We start from the raw sequence: 20615 nt of genomic DNA on the forward strand, positions 1-20615 counted from the left end.
GCGCCGGGGGGGGGGGGGGGGGGGGGGACTTAAAAAAAAAGGCCAAAACAGAATGGGTAGTGGGGCAGGGAACCAAGACCAAACACAGAGTACTCCTGAGCATAGGGTCTGCATTAAGAGTGTGGTTTATATACCCAGTGTTTATACACCCATTGAAAAAAAAAATGGCTTTTCCTCTCCCACCCAGTAGGTAGCAATTACAAATAGCTTCACAGTTATGAGACTTTGGCACCCTGATTTTAGGGTGTGCCATCACAATGAATCGATGATGCTTACTTGCAAGGGTACTTCCCAAGCAGACAGTCCCTCCCTGGATGGAAGCTGGGGGAATCACTGGCTCTTAACCTGAGTATCCAGCCACTTCTCTCATCCATTTGCTGGCCTTTGGGACCCTGTGGACAGGGTCAGAAAATATAGGCTGAGGAAAGCCAGGGGAAGAGGCACTATGTGGCTATGGGGAGGTCATCATTCGTGCTGGGCAAAGATTTACATGCGGCTACCTTGGAATCACCAATGTTCTTGCCCTCACCATGCTCTATAAGGAAGCCCAATGGCTTGAGCTGATTTCTCCGAGGATGAATTCATACAATCATCCTCTGGTTTGTCATTAGGACCAGAAGAGGAAAAGGAGATACTGTTCAAACTCCTTCCAGGGAAAGGATTTTAGTGACATAAGAGTTCTACCACTTCCCAATAACCCCAGGATTGTCGCTAAGCCTTGAACAAGCCTCTGGAGGACAGGTATCCAAACTATGGCAGGTAGTAAGAAGTATTGGGACATGCAGTTATGACAGACAACAGCTGCCAATTTGATTTTGCAATGTGATTGGTGAGTAGCATAGATACAAAGCACTTAAATAAAAGATAAATACATCATTAAAAGTAATTTCTTTGCCATTTTTATACTATCAATGAAAAGACTGCCTTTTTTAAAAGATCACTCGGTCAATAGTGAGATGTGCCTAAAGGTGACAGAAGAGCCAGATTAAGTAGATTCTTTCAGTAATACAAACTGTGACTTACGAAATAGTAGTATCTTGGAGAGTAAGAGAAATACTGCTTAGGGAGAAAAGGGAATGCAGACTTTAGAAAGCTGACCTAACTTCAAATCTCAGAATAACCTCTACAACTTAGAGCAGATCAATTCACTTCTTTAAGCTTGTTTCCTAATCTTTATTATGAAAGCATAAAACTGATTACAACATCTCCACATGCTGTTTACTGAGAAAATTTAAATAAAATTTATGTAAGAGGGGGGACTATTTTTTGCATGTATAGTCTCTCAAAAAAAACTACAAAATAAGGGTAAGAACAAAACTGCAAGTCAGGCAGTGGTGGCACACACCTTTAATCCCAGAATTTGGAAAGCAGAGGCAGGTAGATCTCTGTGAGTTCGAGACCAGCCTGGTCTACAGAGCGAGTTCCAGGACAGCCTGGGATACACAGAGAAACCCTGGTCTCGAACTTGCAGTTTAACATAATGTCCTTAGTTTCCTTGCACTGAACTGAACCACTACTACTTCATTTAAACCCTGACCCCACAGTGACACACTTCCTCCAATAAAACTATACCCACTCCAACAAAGCCACACCACCTAATAGTGCCTCATAGTGATATTATGGGGACAAATTACATTCAGAGTATGGAATTAAATCATCCTGTATACTTTAAAGATGTATTGCCCTCAGAATTGAAACCAGGACATGTGTTACATTGGGAAAGGGGTTTTACTTTTGTTTCCACAGGAGAAGAAAAGCTATGGATACCATCAAAGTTGATAAAGGTTCGATTTGAACAAGAGCACCCTCTTGATTAGAAGAGGTTCATCAAACAGTGTGGCCATTCATTCAATCTAACACTAACTGATATGACTAAAAAAATGGTTTTCATTTGATCAGATATAACTTGCTAAAAGGGAAACTTCCCCAAAATTAGGGTTGGGGAAAAGTTTTGTTTTGTCTTGCCAAAAGAATATGAAGACTACTGAATGAGAAATCTGAAGAAAATGAACAAAACATCCAGAAAATAATGAACCAAGAAAAGGGTAAATTGGTATATTACATTTCCCACAGGATAAAATTCCATAAATCTTTCCAAATGTTTGTTTGTGCTGTTCTCTCCAGACATATAATGTAAATGGTCTTTCTGTGGTCCTAGTCCTCCAGTTAAAGATTAAAGCTGGCTCTAGAGTTGGGAGTGTGGCTCTCCTTCTCTGAACCCAAGCATGCTTATTAAAGTGAAATCCCAACTCTGTCTCATGTCAGAAGAGCCACCAGACATGGAACAGAAGAAAAACAGATATTTAAGGAAGGACTAACATAGTGTCACTAATCTCATCATCCTTTGATTTTATTTTGATTCTTCAAAGCTTTTCTCCCCCTTTTTTTTTTTTTTTTTTTTTTTGGTTTTTCGAGACAGGGTTTCTCTGTTGCTTTAGAGCCTGTCCTGGAGATAGCTCTTGTAGACCAGGCTGGCCTCGAACTCACAGAGATCCGCCTGCCTCTGCCTCCCAAGTGCTGGGATTAAAGGCATGCACCACCATCATCCGGCTCTTTAAAGCTTTTCTTAAGATATATTATCTCAAAATTTATAAGATTTTTATATATACATACATATGTGTATGTGTATGAAACTTTTTGTCATATTAATGGTCATATAGAGTACTAACTAATTCTAGAAAAAAGTTTCATCTAGCTTCCTGTATATAATGTTAGGCAGGAGAGCCCGACCAGAAGAATGTTGAAAGGAAGAAGGGCAGAATCTGGAATCCTCAGCCAGACACAGAGGGAGCAAGAGATGAACGCGCCATATTAATAAAGGTACAACCATATGACAGAGTATAAATATGGAATATGGGTTAATTTAAAATGTAAGAGCTAATTTGTAATTAATAAGTCTCTGTGTATTTATTTGAGAGTGACTATGGGACAGACAAACTCCACCTACACTTAGGGCTATATAGCATGAATGCATCCCCTCAATTTTCTGTGTTAGAAAATTAAGCAGCTGGGCATGGTGGTGCACACCTTTAGTCCAGCACTCAGGAAGAACAGGTGAGTGGATCTCTATTGAGTTTCAGGCCAGCCTAGTCTATACAGCCAGTTTCTGGTCAGTCAGAGCTATAAAGTGAGACCCTAAGCCATGTATTAGTTATATTTGCAAAGTGGAACCTTTGAGGGGTGACTGGGACTTAAAAGCTCTGAACTTGTTAATGGATCCATTCATTATTAGATGAACAACAAATTAATAGGATAATGACAGAATGGCTTTGTTATAAAAAGCTGCCACTTAGGCTAGATCTGCTTTGGAATGAAGAGAAAGGTACCCTCAGGGCAAGACTGTACTTAGCTAGGTTTTCAACCTGAGAAAAAGAACATAAAGCTCCAGGAAGGCATTGCAATGAAAAGCTACTACTAATGTGGTTCAGGAGAGTGAGAGTCCAACCCAAGCTGGCAGCTGAAATTGGTAGTGTCATCCACTTGGCAAGAATGCATGTGTAAAAGAGCTGTGAAATCTTCCACCATGATTTCAAAGAGCCAATGGAGCTGGGCAATGCATGACAGGAGAGTCCCTATCTGAAGCCTGGATATACAGCTGCATAAAGCTGTGGAAGTGAAGCTTAGATTGCAATGGAGACTCCCAACATGTTGTATATGCCAGAGACAGGAGACATCTATCAAGGAGAGTTGCACAAAGGGAGTGGATCCAAGCCTAGAGAGAGAATTATGTTACAGGCTATAAAACTAAAAGGCCAGAGCTGCCTACACCTTTTAGTATCAGACATGGAGCTACAGGATTTGGAGTTTGTCTCTCTAGGTTTCAGTTTTGCCTTGGTCTAATATTTCTTTACTATACTCTGATTCCTTCCCTTTAGAATGGTAATGTCTTAGGGTTTCTATTGCTGGGAAGAGACACCATGACCATGGCAACTCTTATAAAGAAAATATTTATTTGAGGTGGTGGTTTACAGTTCCAGACATTCAGTCCATTCTCATCATGGTGGGGAGCATGGTGGCATGCAGGCAGACACTGTGCTGGCTACATTTTGATCAGAAGGCAACAGGAAATGGTCTGAGACATCAGGCATGACTTGAGTATATATGAGACCTCAAAGACCACCTCCACAGTGACACACTTCTTCCAACAAGGCAATACTTATTCAAACAAAGCCATAATTCCTAAGAGTGCCACACACTATGAGCTTATAGGGGCCAATTACATTCAAACAACCACATTCCACTCCCTGGCCTCCATGTGCTTTAACAATATCATAATGCAAAATACAAATATTTTACAAATATTGTAAAATCAAAATGGAAAAGCAGATCACATACTTCAAGAATATAACAGCATAGGATTTACATTACCATTCCAAAACATAGGGAAGGGAGCACAGTGGACCAAATCAAGACTGAAAACCAGATGGGCAAACTCCAACTCCATTTCTGGTGTCAAAACACTCTTCAGATCTCCAACTCCTTTCAACTTTGTTGACTGCAATACACTTCTTCCTCTTGGGCTGGTTCCACTTGCTGTTAGCAGCTTTTCTCAGCAGGTATCCTACAGTTCTGACATCTCTAACACTTTGGGGCAGTCAAGACAATCCAGGTTCCAACTTCACACCTTTTACACAATGGCCTCTCTGGGCCTCCATTCACAACACCCCTGACTCATGCCTGGCCTCAGCAGCTTTCCTTAGTTGAGGGGGCAAATTCCATAAGCCGTTTCTTCTATCCTTAACTCTAAAGCCAGAACCACATGGCCAAAGCTGCCAAGTTCTGCTGTTTGCTGGGGCTGGAACAAAGTCCCCTCATTCAAATACGTCTTCACCAGCTTTCTGTGTTTGATTGTTACCTTCACTGCCTAAGCTCGACAGTCCTTGAACTTGCTCTGCAGACCAGGCTGGCCTCAAACTCAAAGATCCACGAGGGTCTGCCTTTCCAGTGCTGGGATTAAAGGTATACACCATAACACCCAGCTCTAAGCTTCTCATTGGTTCCTTTTCACAAGCTAGAAAGTTAGTTGGATGGGATCTTGCCCTGAGGTCAACCACTCTCTTAATCCCATTTCTTAATCTGTTTATCTCCTTGAGCACAGGATTTAGCTCTATTCCTCTTCCTGGTGCTCCTTTATTCAATTTGTACATTTTGTATTTTTACTTGCTGAGCTTGCTCCTTTTCATTATAAATCTTTATTAGAGTTACCACTAATAACCATACAAGAGTCTATAGAAGGCTGTTTGAGATTTCCTCTGCCAATGGAATGAATCCAAACCTCGTTACTTTAGCCTCAGGCAGACTCTTTGGCAAGGGCAAAAAGCAGCCACATTCTTTTTTGTATGTTACCAAAGTAGGATAAGTACAATCTCTAGGCAACATACTAAAATTCTTCTCCTCTGATACCTCTTGGGCCAGCCCCCAACAGGTCAAGTAACTCTTAAAGAGCACCACTGTCTTCCATGTTCCTACCAGTATGGCCCATAAAGTAGTGCTTAAAGCATTCCACTGTTTGCCTAACCCAAATTCCTCCAAACAAAATCCTGGTCAGGCCTATCACAGCAATACCCCAGGTCTCTGATGTCAATTTCTATCTTAGGGTTTCTATCGCTGTGAAGAGACACCATAACTAAGCAACTCTTAAACATCATGGCGGAGAGCATCTTGTAGCACAAACTCTAATTGGTCTTAATAAAAACCTGGAGTCAGATATTAGGAGTAAAAACTGAGAGATCAAAGAAGACGTGTAGTCAGCCACTAGAGAGACCTTTTACCTCTAGTAAATCCTCAGACTAAAGGGTTGATCCTGTCTCTATGAATCCTCAGACAGAACCCTCAGACTGCATCTGTCTCCACCACACCTCAGACTGCACTGAGCTCCGGCCTCCTCCTACCTTATTGCTCTCTCCACCCAGCCATATCCCTTCCAGTCTCCACCTCCCTAGTGCTAGATTAAGAGTGTCTCACTCCCAAGTGCTAGGATTAAAGGTGTGAGCCACCACCGCCTGGCTGGATCCACTTGTGTTCCAGGGTGGCCTTGAACTCACAGAGGTCCATCTGCCTCTTCTCCCCCCCCCCTCTCCCCCCAGTGCTTAGGTTAAAGGCGTGTGCCACCACTGCCTGGCCGCTATGGCTAACTAGCGGTTTTGTTCTACACTCTGATTTTCAGGCTAACTTTGTTAGATTACAAAGAAAATATAACTACAACATCTCGATTAGAAGGCAACAGGAAATGGTCTAAGACACTTGGCATGGCTTGAGCATATATGACACCTGAAGCCCACCCTCATAGTGACATACTTAGTTCAACAAGGCAATACCTACTACAACAAAGCCACACCTTCTAATAGTGCCACTCCCTATGAGCCTATGGGGACCAATTACATTCAAACTACCACAGGTAATGTGTATTGTATCGTTGTATGTTGGAAGAATATAATTTGTTCTTTGATTTTATAGGGGGTTACAGTTAAGAGATTGTCCTCAGTCTCAGAAGAGACTTTAAACTTTTAAACAGCGTTGAGACTAAAAGACTATGGGAAGTGCATTCATACTATGGCCAGGAGTCTATGGTGGTCAGGAAGTAAAATATGGTGGTTTAAATGTCTCCCATGGACTCTGTCATTTGAATATGTGATCCCCATTTGGTGGCACTGTTTGGGGAAGCTAAAGGTAGTGGCCTTTAAAAGGAGGTATGTCACTGTGGGAGAGTTTTGAGAATTAAAAGACACCATTTTAAGTTTGCTCTCTCTGCTTCATGTTTTAAATGTGAGCCCTCTGATCTACTCCAGCAGCCATGCCTGATACCTACTGCCTCTACTTCTTCAATGTAGTCTCATCCTCTGGAACCCCAAGTTCAAATAAATCTTTCTACATAAAAAATAAAGAGTAAATAAAAGCTCTCTTTTACATGCCTTGTTCTGTCTCACCATCTTATAATGCAACAAGAGGCCTTCACCAACCATACCCTTGAACTTCCCAACCTCCAATCCTGGTCAAATAAACATCTGCTATAGCTTAGATCTCCCATATGCTAAAAGGCTCCCCTCTCCATCCAAGATGCTAGTGGCATATCATGAAACCTATACAAAATGAAGCACAACAGAAGGGAGATACATGGTTGAAGATATGCCTTTGAAGGAGATATGGGGAATCCAGCCCACCCACCCCTTATTCCTTAGATGACACAAGGTAGTAGTCACTTCATTGTTGCAGGGCATTTGACAACACTGTGAACACCAAGATTGTGTGGTGTGACTCAGTCCTAGCACATACCTTTAATCCAAGAGCCTTCTGCTTGAATATTATAAACAGGATTAAATAAAGTCAACCATAAGTCAAGAGGCGGAGCAAGCAACCAGTTGACAGAAAGTGAACATAGGATTATTAAGAAAGAAACAGAGAATAAGAAATGAGGATGAACAGAGACACACACAGAAGTAGAAGGGAAGGACACTGAGTTGGCAGAGATTTTTGTTTGAAGCAGGATGGGAGAATGAGGCTTCTGGGACTGAGGAAAAGTTCAGCTGGGTGCTTTCTCTGCCTCTCTGAGCTAGCAGGCTTTCATCCCAGCATCTGGCTTCTAAGTCTTTATTGAAAAAACTGAACAACTGAGATTCTGTTAAAAACAACACTTCTTTTGCAATGTGCTCCTGACATGGTATACTGCCTTATCACAAACCTAAAATCAACAGGGTGACCAACCAAGGACTAAAACCTCCAGAATTGCTAGCCAAGTAAACCTGTCTTCTTTTTCAGTCGACTGTCTCAGGTGTGACACAGCACTGCAAAGGGGACTAACTCATCTTCTATTCTTCATAAGATAACCAGTTGTGAATATTCTGATACAGCAACAGAAATAAGTCTATTAGAGATCATACTTTTTTTTTTCCTTGCTTGTTAGAGATGGGGGTTTCACTGTCCTGTCCTGGCTGATCCTGAACTCACTACCTAGAGCAGGTTGTCCTTGAACTCACAGAAATCAGCCTGCCTCTGCCTCCTGAGAGATGGGATTAAGGGTATATACCACCACACCCAGTTTGTTACATTTTTTAAAATCATCATTAGCTAGTAAAAAAACTAGATCCATGACATTCACTCAATGGTCCTTCAGTACATAATTTCATTATAATAGTTTTCCATTTCACCACAATTCCTGATTACAGTGCCAAACACATGTTTCTTTACAGTTCTCTAGTAATTATGCACAGAAATGAAGAAACTATATAAGAGATAGATAGACAGACAGACAGACAGACAGTCAGACAGACGAAATTTAAAACACTGACATCCTAAGTTAAAAACTTAAATTATGTGCAATGTTCTATAAGATTCATGAAATGTAGACCAATGCAGTCATAATTCAGACACAAAATAAATGCAGAAAATGGAGTATGGCATATTAAAAGTTCCATTGCTATTTCATACTCTTAAGTTTCATTTAAACGCATACACACAATATATAAGTGAATGCTGTATAAAAACGGCAGAAACAAAAAAATATACCAAGCCAAAGAAAGAAGTACAGCAACTTTCAATAAAAATAAAGTGGAAGACATATTGCCAGCTAAAAGATAATTTCAAATGAAAAAGTTTAAGTTGTAAAAGACACAATAAAGGACTGTAGGCCTAACTTAGTGGTAAGAAATTTGCCTAACATGGTGGCTCACAACCATCTGTAATGAGGTCTGGCGCCCTCTTCTGGCCTGTAGGCATACAGACAGAACATTGTATACATAATAAATAAATATTAAAAAAAAAAAGAAAGAAATTTGCCTAGTATGTATAAGACCTAGTTTAACATACCAAAAAAATGAGAAAAAATAAAGAACAGAGAGCAGAAAGGGGAGGAGGAAGGAAAAGAAGGGAGAGAGAAGGAAGGAGAAGGAGAAAGAGAGTATTTGATAATAGTTTCCAAAATCAAGCAAGGCAGAAACACCTGGACAGCACCTCACCTCTCATGTATTCAGAGTTATCTGGGAAAATTCTTGTGCAGTATTTTAGAAAGGCTGGGTCAAGACAATATTCACACACAATATTCATACAGCCAATAAACATCTTAAACTAATGAATGTAGGCAACAGAAAAGGAGATGAACAAAAACTTAGGTCCCTACGGCATTACATAGTACTAACTGTAAATTCCAATATCAAGGATTGATATAGCCCATTCTCTTGGTCTTCCTTTTGGTTCTCCTTTATTCCTTTTGGTAAAGCCAAGAGGACTCAGTGGGCTTTGTAACCTCCCCAGAGATTTTTATCAGCTTGACCAAAAGACTATCTCAAATATATGTAAATTAAATAAAACAATATATTTGTTATTGCAAAAGGTTTCAAGACAAGTAGCCCAGAAGCATCACTCCAAATATGCTGCTGCCCCTCACCCCTATCCCCATCACGGCACTGTCATCTCTACCATGCCTTCTATATAAAACAGGAATTATAAAGCATGAATTCAGGTCAGGCAGGAGAAATATTTCTCAATTTTCCTGTACCAAAATACAAAGCAGAAAGTGAGAGAGACAGACAACAAGACCAAAAAATAAAGACAGAAAGACAGAGACAGAAGGGAGGGGACAGCAGGATCAATGATTTAAGAAAAAAAAAAGTCATCTCCACAGAGTTGACAAAAAAATAAATGAATAAAACCAGAAGTCTATTAGGCTTTAAGTATCTAAATCCCTAAAAATATTCATTCAATATGACCCAGAAATTCAGTCATAAATTGAATTATTCAGTTTCTTCTAGAAAAAATACTAGGTTAAATATATAATACACATATATAAGAATGTTCTCCACAGTAATGTTTACAATATTGCAAACTACTGCAACAATATTAAATGCCCACCGGAATAAGGATGGTAAAACTATTATACTACTATAACAACATGAAATATGATGCAAACATTTTAGAAATAAGTAGCTATATTTAGTAAGATAGAAATATGTTAATGTAACAGTAAATAAATATAGATTATAAAAATGCTAATATAAAAGAGTCCTACTTTTAACATAAAAGTTTAGTGATATAATTACAAAAACAACTTGCAATAAATATACATAAACATTAAGGCCATTCAAGAATTCATAAAGTTAAAACTCAGGTCAAAGAATGAAGTACTTACCACCAAGTCCCAGTTATTTTGTTCAAGCAATGTAATAGCTTCATCGATGTTTTCAATGCCGGTACATGCCTAAAAACCAAATACATATGCATTTTTTAGGATTTTAGAAATAAGGTCAGACTTAAAATATAAATGGTATAAAACATAATTTAAACTGCATATAATCTGAATGAAGTCAAGACATTAAGTGGCTCATACTTCTCAGTGGTTAATACATAAGAGTTTGAAAAGTCTTTCTTGCAAATATTAACAATTACAGGGATGGGAAGAGATGACCCAGTCAGTAAAGGTGCCAACCCTGGCAACCTGAGCTCAATACCTGGGACCCACATTATGGAAAGAGAATCAACTCTTGTAAGTTGTCCTTACCTATAGGTTCAAACCCAAAACGTTGCACATTTTCTACCAGACTTATATCCCTGGTCCACTTTTTCTTCCTTCTTGAACAAGATATACAGTACCATCCAATGACCATTTCTACTAAGTCTATCATTATAGGTCTATTTATAATTATAGGCCTTTTCTCAGTAAGGCATTCTCATCTTGCTTCCTCTGCATCTGAATGGTGACTGACTCTCTCTCTGCCTTTCCTCTTCACAGAAAATTTCCTAGTCTGGTTGCCCCTTCTATACTTCCTGCCTTGCTTTTGGCCAATTAGTGTTTTATTAAACCAATACAAGGACAATTTTTTACAGTGTGCAAGAGCATTATCCTACAGCATATATTGTTTTTCTACTAAGATAAAATAAAAATATCCCCTATTTACCTGCCACACATCCATCTATGATTACCATTTAACGCAGAGAATTACAAAGTAAAAAGAAACAAATCCCTTTAATTTCATACTTTAACGTAAAGATGACATTAACTTAGAAAGCAAAGTTAGTAATCAAAGTGAAAAAGAAACTGGTATTTCTCAAGATTGTGAGATGCAATTCTTTTTTAAATGTGAAATGAAGTCTTTAGTTTTCATTGTTAGTTTAGAGCCTTTTGGGTTTAAAAAGTTGGAACACATTCCCAGAGTATTTTTTAGAGGCTTTATTATGCTGAAATACATTATAACTTTTTTCCAGAAATGAATCATTTGATTGGGAATTTCTTGTGATTATGGGTTAATACTTTCCTGATTCTTTATAAGCTTGATAACTTGTGATTGTGTCCAAATAATTTGACCTTTTCATATTTTGAATGCTGGATATCTCTAAATATTCTTGAGCCTTGTTCAGGAGCACCTGAAAGCTTTTGAAGCGTCCTTAAAAATTCTGCTTGAGCCAGGCAGTGGTGGCACACATCTTTAATCCCAGCCCTTAGAAGGTGAAGGCAAGCAGATCTCTATGAGTTCAAGGCCAACCTAGGCTACAAGAGCTAGTTCCAGGACAGGTACCAAAGCTGAGAGAAACCCTGGCTTGGAAGGAAAAAAAAAAGTTCTGCTTTACTTTTGAGTACTCTGGGACACCTCAGTATATAAAAATATACACTGAATATATATTTAAGATGTTCCACTTTCTATGAAAGCCTCATGCACCTGGCAGGAACAAATATGGGCTACAGAGATACTTTATTTCATTAACATTTTCCATTTTGTTTTATTTTATTCTTTCTTATGAATAGTTCCAGCACTTGTCAAAGAATTTTAAGTATCTGAGAAATGCATGGAAAAACCTATTAGGTAAATCCACTGTAAGTCAAAGTCTATGGAAGTATTTACAATTATGAGAATGTGCATATTCTAATAAAACTAAAATAATTTATCATATGTACTATTTAGTTTGAGGCTGGGGATGTAGTTCAGTAATGGAGTGCTTGCCTACTATGTGCAAGGCTTTAGATTTGATCCCTACAACCAGAAGAGAAAAATTAAATAAAGATCTGATCTTCCTATAACAGAAAACTTTAAAACACTGAAAACAAGTGAACAGAAAAATATGGAAGTATTTAGAGCAGTGGTTCTCAACATTCCTAGTGCTGCAACCCTTTACTACAATTCCTCATTTTGTTATGACTCTTGACCATAAAATTATTTTCGTTGCTACTTTATAACTATAATTTTGCTACTGTTATGAATCATAATGTCAATATGTTTCCCAATGCTCTTGCCCGGAGGTCGCAATCTATGGGCTGAGAACCACGGATTTAGAAAGCTAGCATGTAGCTTTGTCTCTTTTTGTTTATGTTAACAGTATCTTTATAAAAATAATCTGAACCTATATTGCTATAATCTAACTAATTAGCTCCTCCTGAAAAGAAAAACCCTGCTTGATATGGATATAATTTCATCTGTAACCTAAAATGTTTGTTCTCAAGATGGTAAAATATTTCAGCTTGGCACCAAGCCTGATAATCTGAGTTTGATTTCAAAACTCACAAAGTAGAAAAAGAGAACCAACACCCATAAGGGGTTCTGACCATCACACATGAAATGTGCCATGCATCCATACATTCACATACACACACAAATACACATGCATGCACACGCACACATACAGAGAGAAACGAAGCAGGGAGGTGGGGGAAGGAAAAGGAAAAAATAAAGAAATTTTTAAATAAAAAATACAATGAAATTTATTGTTCACAGGAAAAGGCAAAAGAAACCATCACAGAAAAAGAAATGTACCAAGGCCACTGAATGAAAAAAGAGGAAAAAGTAAAAAAATAAAACATCAATTTTTTTGAGGTCAGACAGACCTGGAATTTGAAGCAATCCTCTTGCCCCCTGAGTGTTGGGATTACTGGCATGAGCCACCAAGCCCATTTAGTTAATTTAATTATGAGCGATTTCATTACAAATAATGCACAGCTTCCCAAAACAAAGTATACCTCTTTAAAATTAGTTGTTACTGTCAATTAACAACTACATAGTTTTAAGTGTTATAAGATCTTTTAGAACACAACTTCCAAGAATTCTTACAATTGCAAACCATAGCATTTCTAGTTTTTGTTTATGAATGTTCAAAGTACCCAATTTACATTCTTTTCATGAACAGGATAACAGCAATAGTAATTACATTTGACTAATAATATATAAAGAAAATACACACCTAGCTAATTACATATTCATTATGTTTACTATTTCTTATATTTCTTGATAGGAAAAGCTCATAATTTTATGATTAAAAAACAAACATGAGCACTTTCTGCACACAGTGTTAGGAAAATTGTACTTTGAAAATCTGGCTGTATATATTTTTCTTATTTATGTAACAAAATTTGCTGAGAGAATATGTATATTTTTGATCCTTTTGTGTATTCTATTTGTACAATAACTGACATACATTTGAATAATGTCTAGGTTTTGAGGAATTATTTGTGTAATGGAGAATTAAAACTTTGTAGACATTTAAAAATGAAAATTAATTGTGCTTGGCCTCTCCAGAGGTTATCATGTGGAATAAATGCCTTCTAGAAGCATTCTCCTGGAAGGAAGGAAGGAAGGAAGGAAGGAAGGAAGGAAGGAAGGAAGGAAGGAAGGAAGGAAGGAACTGTAACACGAGTTCTAAACGTTCTTAATAAAAACATGCCTATAATCTCAGTGCCAGAGAAGTAAAGGCTGAGGACCAGAAGTAATTCTCTGCTTTATAATAAGCTAGGGGCAGGACCCGAGGAGGAAATTGAGGTGGGGGGAGGGAGAAGGGTATTATAAAATTAGAAATTGTCTACTGTTTTCCAAAATAATCACTATGAAGCTTTCTTAGAAATGCTAATAGAGCCAGGTGTGATGGCATGTGCCTTCAGCTCCAGTACCTTGGAAGCACAGGCAGGTGGATTTCTTTGAGTTCAAAGTGAACCTAGTCTCCATATAGAGTTCCAGACCAGAAGCTATATATATATGGCTATATGAGACTCCCTCTCTCCCCTTCCCTTTCCCCTTCTTCCAACCCCCTCCCCGGTCTCACTCACATACAAACACTCACACACACACACACACACACACACACACACACACACACACATGTGTGCACAAAACCCCCTAAAAAATTACTAAACAAAGAATAGCATGAATATTCAAATACTAGAAATGGAGGAGGAATTTCTAGACTTAGCACAGACTGAGTAAGCCATCTGCCAAAACAATTCAGATAATTTACTCTGCTTCAGTGCTTACCAAATTCAAATACTAATGACCAAACTGGTTTCTCTGGTATGTTAATACCAGGAAAAAGGCATCATGAATAATATGCCTAACTAAAAGTATCCACTCCTTTGTAATATTCTGGTTAATAAGTAATCAGAGCACTAGGAAGGTAGCTGCAGGAAATCAGGAGTTCAAGGTCAGTAGTTCAAGACCAAAGGGTCAGAGTTTAAGACTAGTAGTACAGCATGGGCTACATGAGACGGTGTATACCCAAACATACATCCCACCTCATCTCTCTCACACACACAATTCTGGTTAATAAATCCATCTCAGGGTTAGAGAGCTGGTTGAACAATTAAGAACAGTTCAATTCTCAGCACCCACATGGTGCCTGACAATCATTTGTAACTCCAGTTCCCAAGAACCTGATACATTCTTCAGGCCTCTGTGAGTACCATGTACACACATGGTACAGATAGAGGCATACAGACAAAACATAAAATAAAAATAAATCTTTTTTGAAAATCTGTTTCCTATGCAGCTGTTGTTCTAAGTCAATTACCCAGAACATTATCACTGAAATAAAAAATAAACTAAGTCTACAAAGCAAAGGCTCAAACTATGAATTTCTGATGAGGGTGTCTACCTTTTTCATTACTTGAAATGCATTTCACAGAAATATCAAAGCCAAATATTAACAACTGTGGTTAAATTCTAGCAGTATCTTAAAGTTAGAATTTTTATTTATTTTCAAATACATCAAAGAGGAACTTTTGCTTATGATACCACATGTATATAAAGAACACAAAAATCATACAGGCCAGTCAAATGCATTTTTTCCATATACACTACCTTCTCCTCTAAACAAAAATATATGATTGAAACCAATGTCTCCCTTCAAATGCCCCTCATAAGTCTTAATGTCTTCACACCTAGCCTACTATCAAACTGTTTCTCCAAAACTACTGGACTTTCTGCATCAAAACAAAACAAAACAAAAAAATCTCAAAGATTTACTACATTTAAGCCACATTTAACCACACTTCAATTTGCCAAATGACAAAAAGAGGAGGAAAAAGAGAAAAGGATTACTTCAATACTTGAAGTCCTTTATTCGTTGAATATCCCTATTCTGAGAACCCAGTATGTCCCAAAGCTGAAATCTCTTCAGCATCAGACACTCAAAACATTTTACATTGTGGAACATCAGACTGTAGATTGTTTGAATTAGGGACACTCAACCAGGACAATCTATTTAAATACTCCAAACTCTGTAAAACTACAAACACGTGAATTACTAGTTTCAAGAATCTCAGGTAAGTGCTCAAAACAAATATATAAAATTCCTGGCAAGTCCTTTCCTCTTTCTCCAGTGCGGTTGTCTGTAACAACTTCTTTCTACCTTATTGTTTGCTTCATAAAGTTACCTAGCTTTTTATTTCTCCTTTCCTGACCTCCTACATGAGCTAAAAGAGAGAGGCAGATATTAGACTTATTATATTTCTCTCGTTGCACAACCTTTCTCCTAGGTGGTCATAACAAACATTCGTGCCAAAAGAGCACTGACAACACCCACCCAAGTCTAGCTGATGAACCAGTGGTTCACTGGAGCTACTTAGAGCAGCATGGGTGACTCCAGAGCAGCTTTTTGTGCCACAAAAAAGCTTCATCTTCTATGACTCATGAAAACGGCATCACTGAATGATTACACTGGGAAGTTACAGCGTCTGTGTAACTTGTAGGCAGCTCTACTGAAGAGTCCCCATGCTCCCAGAACCGCATTAAACCCACTGAGTTACCAAGCGAGACTTAAGCAGTATCATTTCCTTGATCTGCTGTCAGTTCCAGATCTATTCTTAACTTCTCACAGCTCCCTAGGAAAGGTTGTGCAACAACAAGTGTCCCCAAATAAGGACAATCAGAACCAAAGAGGAGTTTAGGGCATCACCTCTGACCTGTTCTAAGACATGTAATAAGGCATCTGAGAGTGGTGCAATAAGGACAATATACCCGTTCTTCTACGGGTAAGAAAACATTCAAAATAGAGCTGAGACATGTGGAAGTAGGAAGCAGCTCCCTGGGCAGCCCTCTTCTATGGAGTATTGACTACAATAAAAACCTCCCTGATTAAAAGAGTCCACAATGTGGCTGAAGGACTAGTAGATGCATGTCCCTGAGAGTAGGCCTTATGGAATAAGACTGTAATCAAGTTCCAGGGCAGTTTCACGGCCTCTGCTATGGGTGATAAGAGAAGCAACTGAGGTATGGCTTAACCAATAATGGGGTGAATTAGAAAAATAAGATCTTGTCTTATACTGTACGAACTTAGCTGAGAGTAATTTTTTGTTTATTTTTATTAATTTATTCACTGTTTTTATGTATGGGTGTTTTGCCCACATACATGTATGTGTACCATATGTATGTCTGGTGCCCACAGGGGTCGGATCCCCTAGAACTGGAGTTACAGAGGGTTATCAATTGCCATGTGGGTACTAGGAATCAAATCCCAATCCTCTGGAAGAGTAACAAGTGCTCTTAACTGCTGAGCCATCTCCCTATCTCCAAGAGCACATTTTTTAAAATTCTTTTCCTGAGCATTTTCAAGTTAGGAAACACTACTAGAAAATTTTGTACAAAATTTGGAAGGCAGTGAAGAAATAGCTAACATTAGTACTCTCCAAAGTCTGCTGAGGGGCTGTGATGTAGCTCAATTGGTAGAGTGCTTGCCTAGCACACATAAAGCCCAGTGACCAATCCCTCCCACAGCATAAACCACACATGGTAGTACACATGTGTAATCCTAGCATTTAAGAAATAGAAGCAAGAAGATGCGCAGGTGGAGGCAGCCGATGCTACAAAGAAAGTCCAAGACCAGCCTGAGCCATTAGCAGGGTCATGTCTCCAAAAAGAAGAGCAATGAGTCTAGGTGTACTACCAAGCAGCTCTGGTAGTACACTGTCTCACCTCAGTGGCATTCAGCACAAGACAGGCCTAGAACTGCTCCAGAGTCATAGCAATCATCCTCATAAACAAAGATATAAAATTCTCCAAGAAAGTATCAGCAACTTAAGTAATATTTGAAACAGTAACAAATCATGATTGACAAATTCGGGCCAACGGGGCAAATCTGGCTTCACATTCTTCAGCTCCATTATACTCTTATGGGACCATCATTGTATACAGCTAGTTCTTGACCAAAACACCACTATGTGGTTCGTGACTATACTATTATACAAACTTTATTCTGGAAAGCTATAAAGTCTTTCCTTTCTTTAAAAGAAAAAATACTTGAGCAACAACAAGTTTATGTGAACTAAAAAATTATTAGGTTGGTAAAATTGTACTAATAATTCTCAAAAACAGGAATGTTTTGCTAAGTTTTACAAACCGCTGATTGAACATCTTTCAGCAACAGAGAGAGAATGGATCTTAGTAAGCTTACATTCTCATTTCTATCCACAAGAGGGAGCAAGTATTTAACAATTCTTGGAAATTTCATTATACACTTGTTTTCACATAAGACTTTCAAAAAATAGTAATAAAAAGGTAAGAAAGTCTGCCATGGCCAGGCACATTGATAGGAGCTAAAATTAGAGGGCAAAATGAAAGCTACTGTCCTAGGGTTTCACAGGTCTTTTAATCTACTGATTCCTTACATGAATGCTGACACACCTCATTTTTATAACCTACTGTAGATTACAACTTATAAGTATTCACTATAAACAGAAACTAAAAACATGATGTAAAGAGTAAATAAACTGTCATAATCTAATTTATAAACTAAAACTTTACAGGTAGAGGATGTGGTGGCACTTGGGAGGCTGAAGAAAGAGGTTCAAAGCCAGCAGTGGTAACATAGCAAGTTCAAAATCATCCCTAACTATACAGTGAGACCCTGTATTCAAAAACTCCCCTAAAACTGCTACTGTGCTAAGCAACATAGCATTAAGATTGCAGAAGGTTGTGGATATTACTATATTACTATCTTCTTTATTCAGAGTTAACTCCAACAATCTAAACCACCTGCCTTTTTCTTTAATTTACTTTAAACACAATGTTAGCAAATTAACATTTATCTCTGGAAATAACTATAGTTATTAACAGCATTTCCCGCATTTAGGAAAGGGACATCTTCAAAATGTACTAGCAATAATAAAAACATAAATGCTAATACTGAAAATTAAAATTATGTTCATTAATGACATATGAATACAGTTCTTTGGTTTTTTTACATAGAAAGGATAGATTCCAACAAGGCATAGTGATGTATACCGATAATTCAAGGACTCAAGAGACAGACGCAGGAGGATCTAAGAATCTAAAGTCAACCTTCCACAGAATAAGGCCTTGTCAGAGAGAGGGAGGGAAGAAGGAGAGAATACAAGAAGTGGGGGAGGGCTCCAAAAGGGAATAAGGAACTAGGCAGGTGACTTCAAAAAAAAAAGCTCCTCAAATTAGGTGTGTTTATATAGATGCAATGCAGGGAATGCAATATAATTCAAGGAATATTCCCAGAAAAACAAGGTATAGTTTTGGTTTGGGTTGGGTTGGTCGTTTCTCTATGTAACCCTGGGTGTCCTGGAACTCATTCTGTAGACCAGGTTGGCCTCAAACTCAGAGATCCGCCTGCCTCTGCCTCCTAAGTGCTGGTAATAAAGGCATGCACTGCCACCACCCATCTAAGGTACAGCCCAGCTAAAGTATAGGTTTAAAACAAACAAACAAAAACCTATATAGCACTCTACAGGTACAGGCAGGGTGCACAGTTTGAGGCCAGCTGGCTGCGGCACAATATATTCTGCTTTCAGGACCTAGAAGCAAAGGAAACTTAGGGGGTTCAGAAAGTCACAAGTTTCAGAAAGTTCTTGAAACATACAAGATTTGCCAGGCAGTGGTGGCGCACACCTTTAATCCCAGCACTTGGAAGGCAGTGGCAGGCAGGCCCCAGAACTACAGAGAAACCCTGTCTCAAAAAAAAAGAAAGATTCATAAGGCCCTCCCGGAAGATTATATAAGCCATAACATAACAATTGCTGGAGAGTACAGACTCTGCCATGTCAGTCTGCCTAGAAGTCATGCAAGGAGCTCCAGGGATGCAGCTTCCATGACTAAGCTAGGGTGAGCTTTTCAATGACAAATGCCTTTTAAGTCATTCATACTGCTGTAAGTAACCCCTCACCCACACTCCTGTAAGTAACCCCAGGAAACCGCCTGGTCTAGACTTGAGTGGAAAAACTGCTTTAGTCTGTCATCAGTGCCCTATCTGATGTAAACAAGTTTGTTAGCATCTCCCTAGAAAGTGTCACACAACACCAACCTAACTTCCATAGACCATCTCAGAGAGAAAGAAGTTTGAATCAGTGAAACTGACTTCAAAAGCAACTTACCAAGTTGACTTTAAGAAAACTATTAACCTCTCTGAGCTTCACCCATACACTAGTAATAGTAACCACTTTATAATCCTGTTAAGTACTGAATATGATAGCGCAAATATTATTTGCATTTTATAAGTAATAAAAATAAAGCAATCATATGACATACGGGGGGGGGGGGACAGTAAGGCAGAACTTCTTTAGATCTAGCAATCTTCCTTATCTTGAAGCTACCTTGTCTGACATTCATCACACCAACTCGTTAACAACAGCGTCCATAGGGTATACCTTTTACCATCTTTTTACTCCAACTAAAATGGATTTTTATATTTCAAATCCTTGTGAACAGTAAAGATAATGTCTTTTGTTTTCATCTTTTTGGAACTATTTAGTCTATTTACATTTAATGCAATTATGAAATAGCTGATTTTAGTTCTACTATCTTGTATTTCTATGTTCAAACGGTACCCATTGTTTTTAACTATTTCTCATCTGCATTCTTCAGGCCAGTTTTTAACTATATCTACTTATAAGTAGTTGTTGAAATGAGTACAGTATTCCCCCATCACTTATCAGCCTACCTTGAATAGTCCCACACCCTTTATCTAATCTATACAAGAAACCCACTTGCCCTTCTTCCCCTTTGCTACTGTTGCCATCTATCATTATGGTATTTCCTGTAATCTTCATTTCTTCTGTAGATCCTATTTCCATCTAGTATCATTTCTTTACTGCACAAAGAGGGTCTTTTCACATTTCTATGATACTCAGGTCTGTTAGCAACAATTTCTCAAGTTTTATTTTATTTATGTATTTTTCCTTCTCCCACCCCCCACCTTTGGTTTTTCAAGACAGGATTTCCCTGTCTAGCCCTGGCTGTCCTAGAATTTGCTCTGTAGACCAGGCTGACCTCAAACTAACAGTGATCTGTCCACCTCTGTCTCCCGAGTGCTGGGATTAAAGGTGTGCACCACCACCGCCCGCTCCAATTTAATATTTCTGAGGTAAGAGATTAGGTACTAGCAACACGGAGATGAACACGACACAGCTC

The 20615-nt window shown here is 38.5% G+C and overlaps 1 protein-coding gene across 2 annotated transcripts in view; it reads right to left on the reverse strand.

Annotated features, from left to right (window-relative positions):
• The window catches only part of Faf1 (Fas associated factor 1), a 282221-nt gene that overhangs the window by 243819 nt on the left and 17787 nt on the right, over positions 1-20615 (reverse strand). For both annotated transcript variants that reach the window (XM_050136195.1, XM_050136197.1), the window contains exon 2: positions 10121-10189. In XM_050136195.1, the coding sequence (XP_049992152.1) occupies positions 10121-10189 (69 nt within the window). The remainder of the gene's footprint in view (positions 1-10120; positions 10190-20615) is intronic.

Source organism: Alexandromys fortis, unplaced genomic scaffold (assembly GCF_014885135.2).
Source record: "Alexandromys fortis isolate MF-2015 unplaced genomic scaffold, M_Fortis_MF-2015_v1.1 scaffold_13, whole genome shotgun sequence".
Lineage (NCBI taxonomy): Eukaryota > Metazoa > Chordata > Mammalia > Rodentia > Cricetidae > Alexandromys > Alexandromys fortis.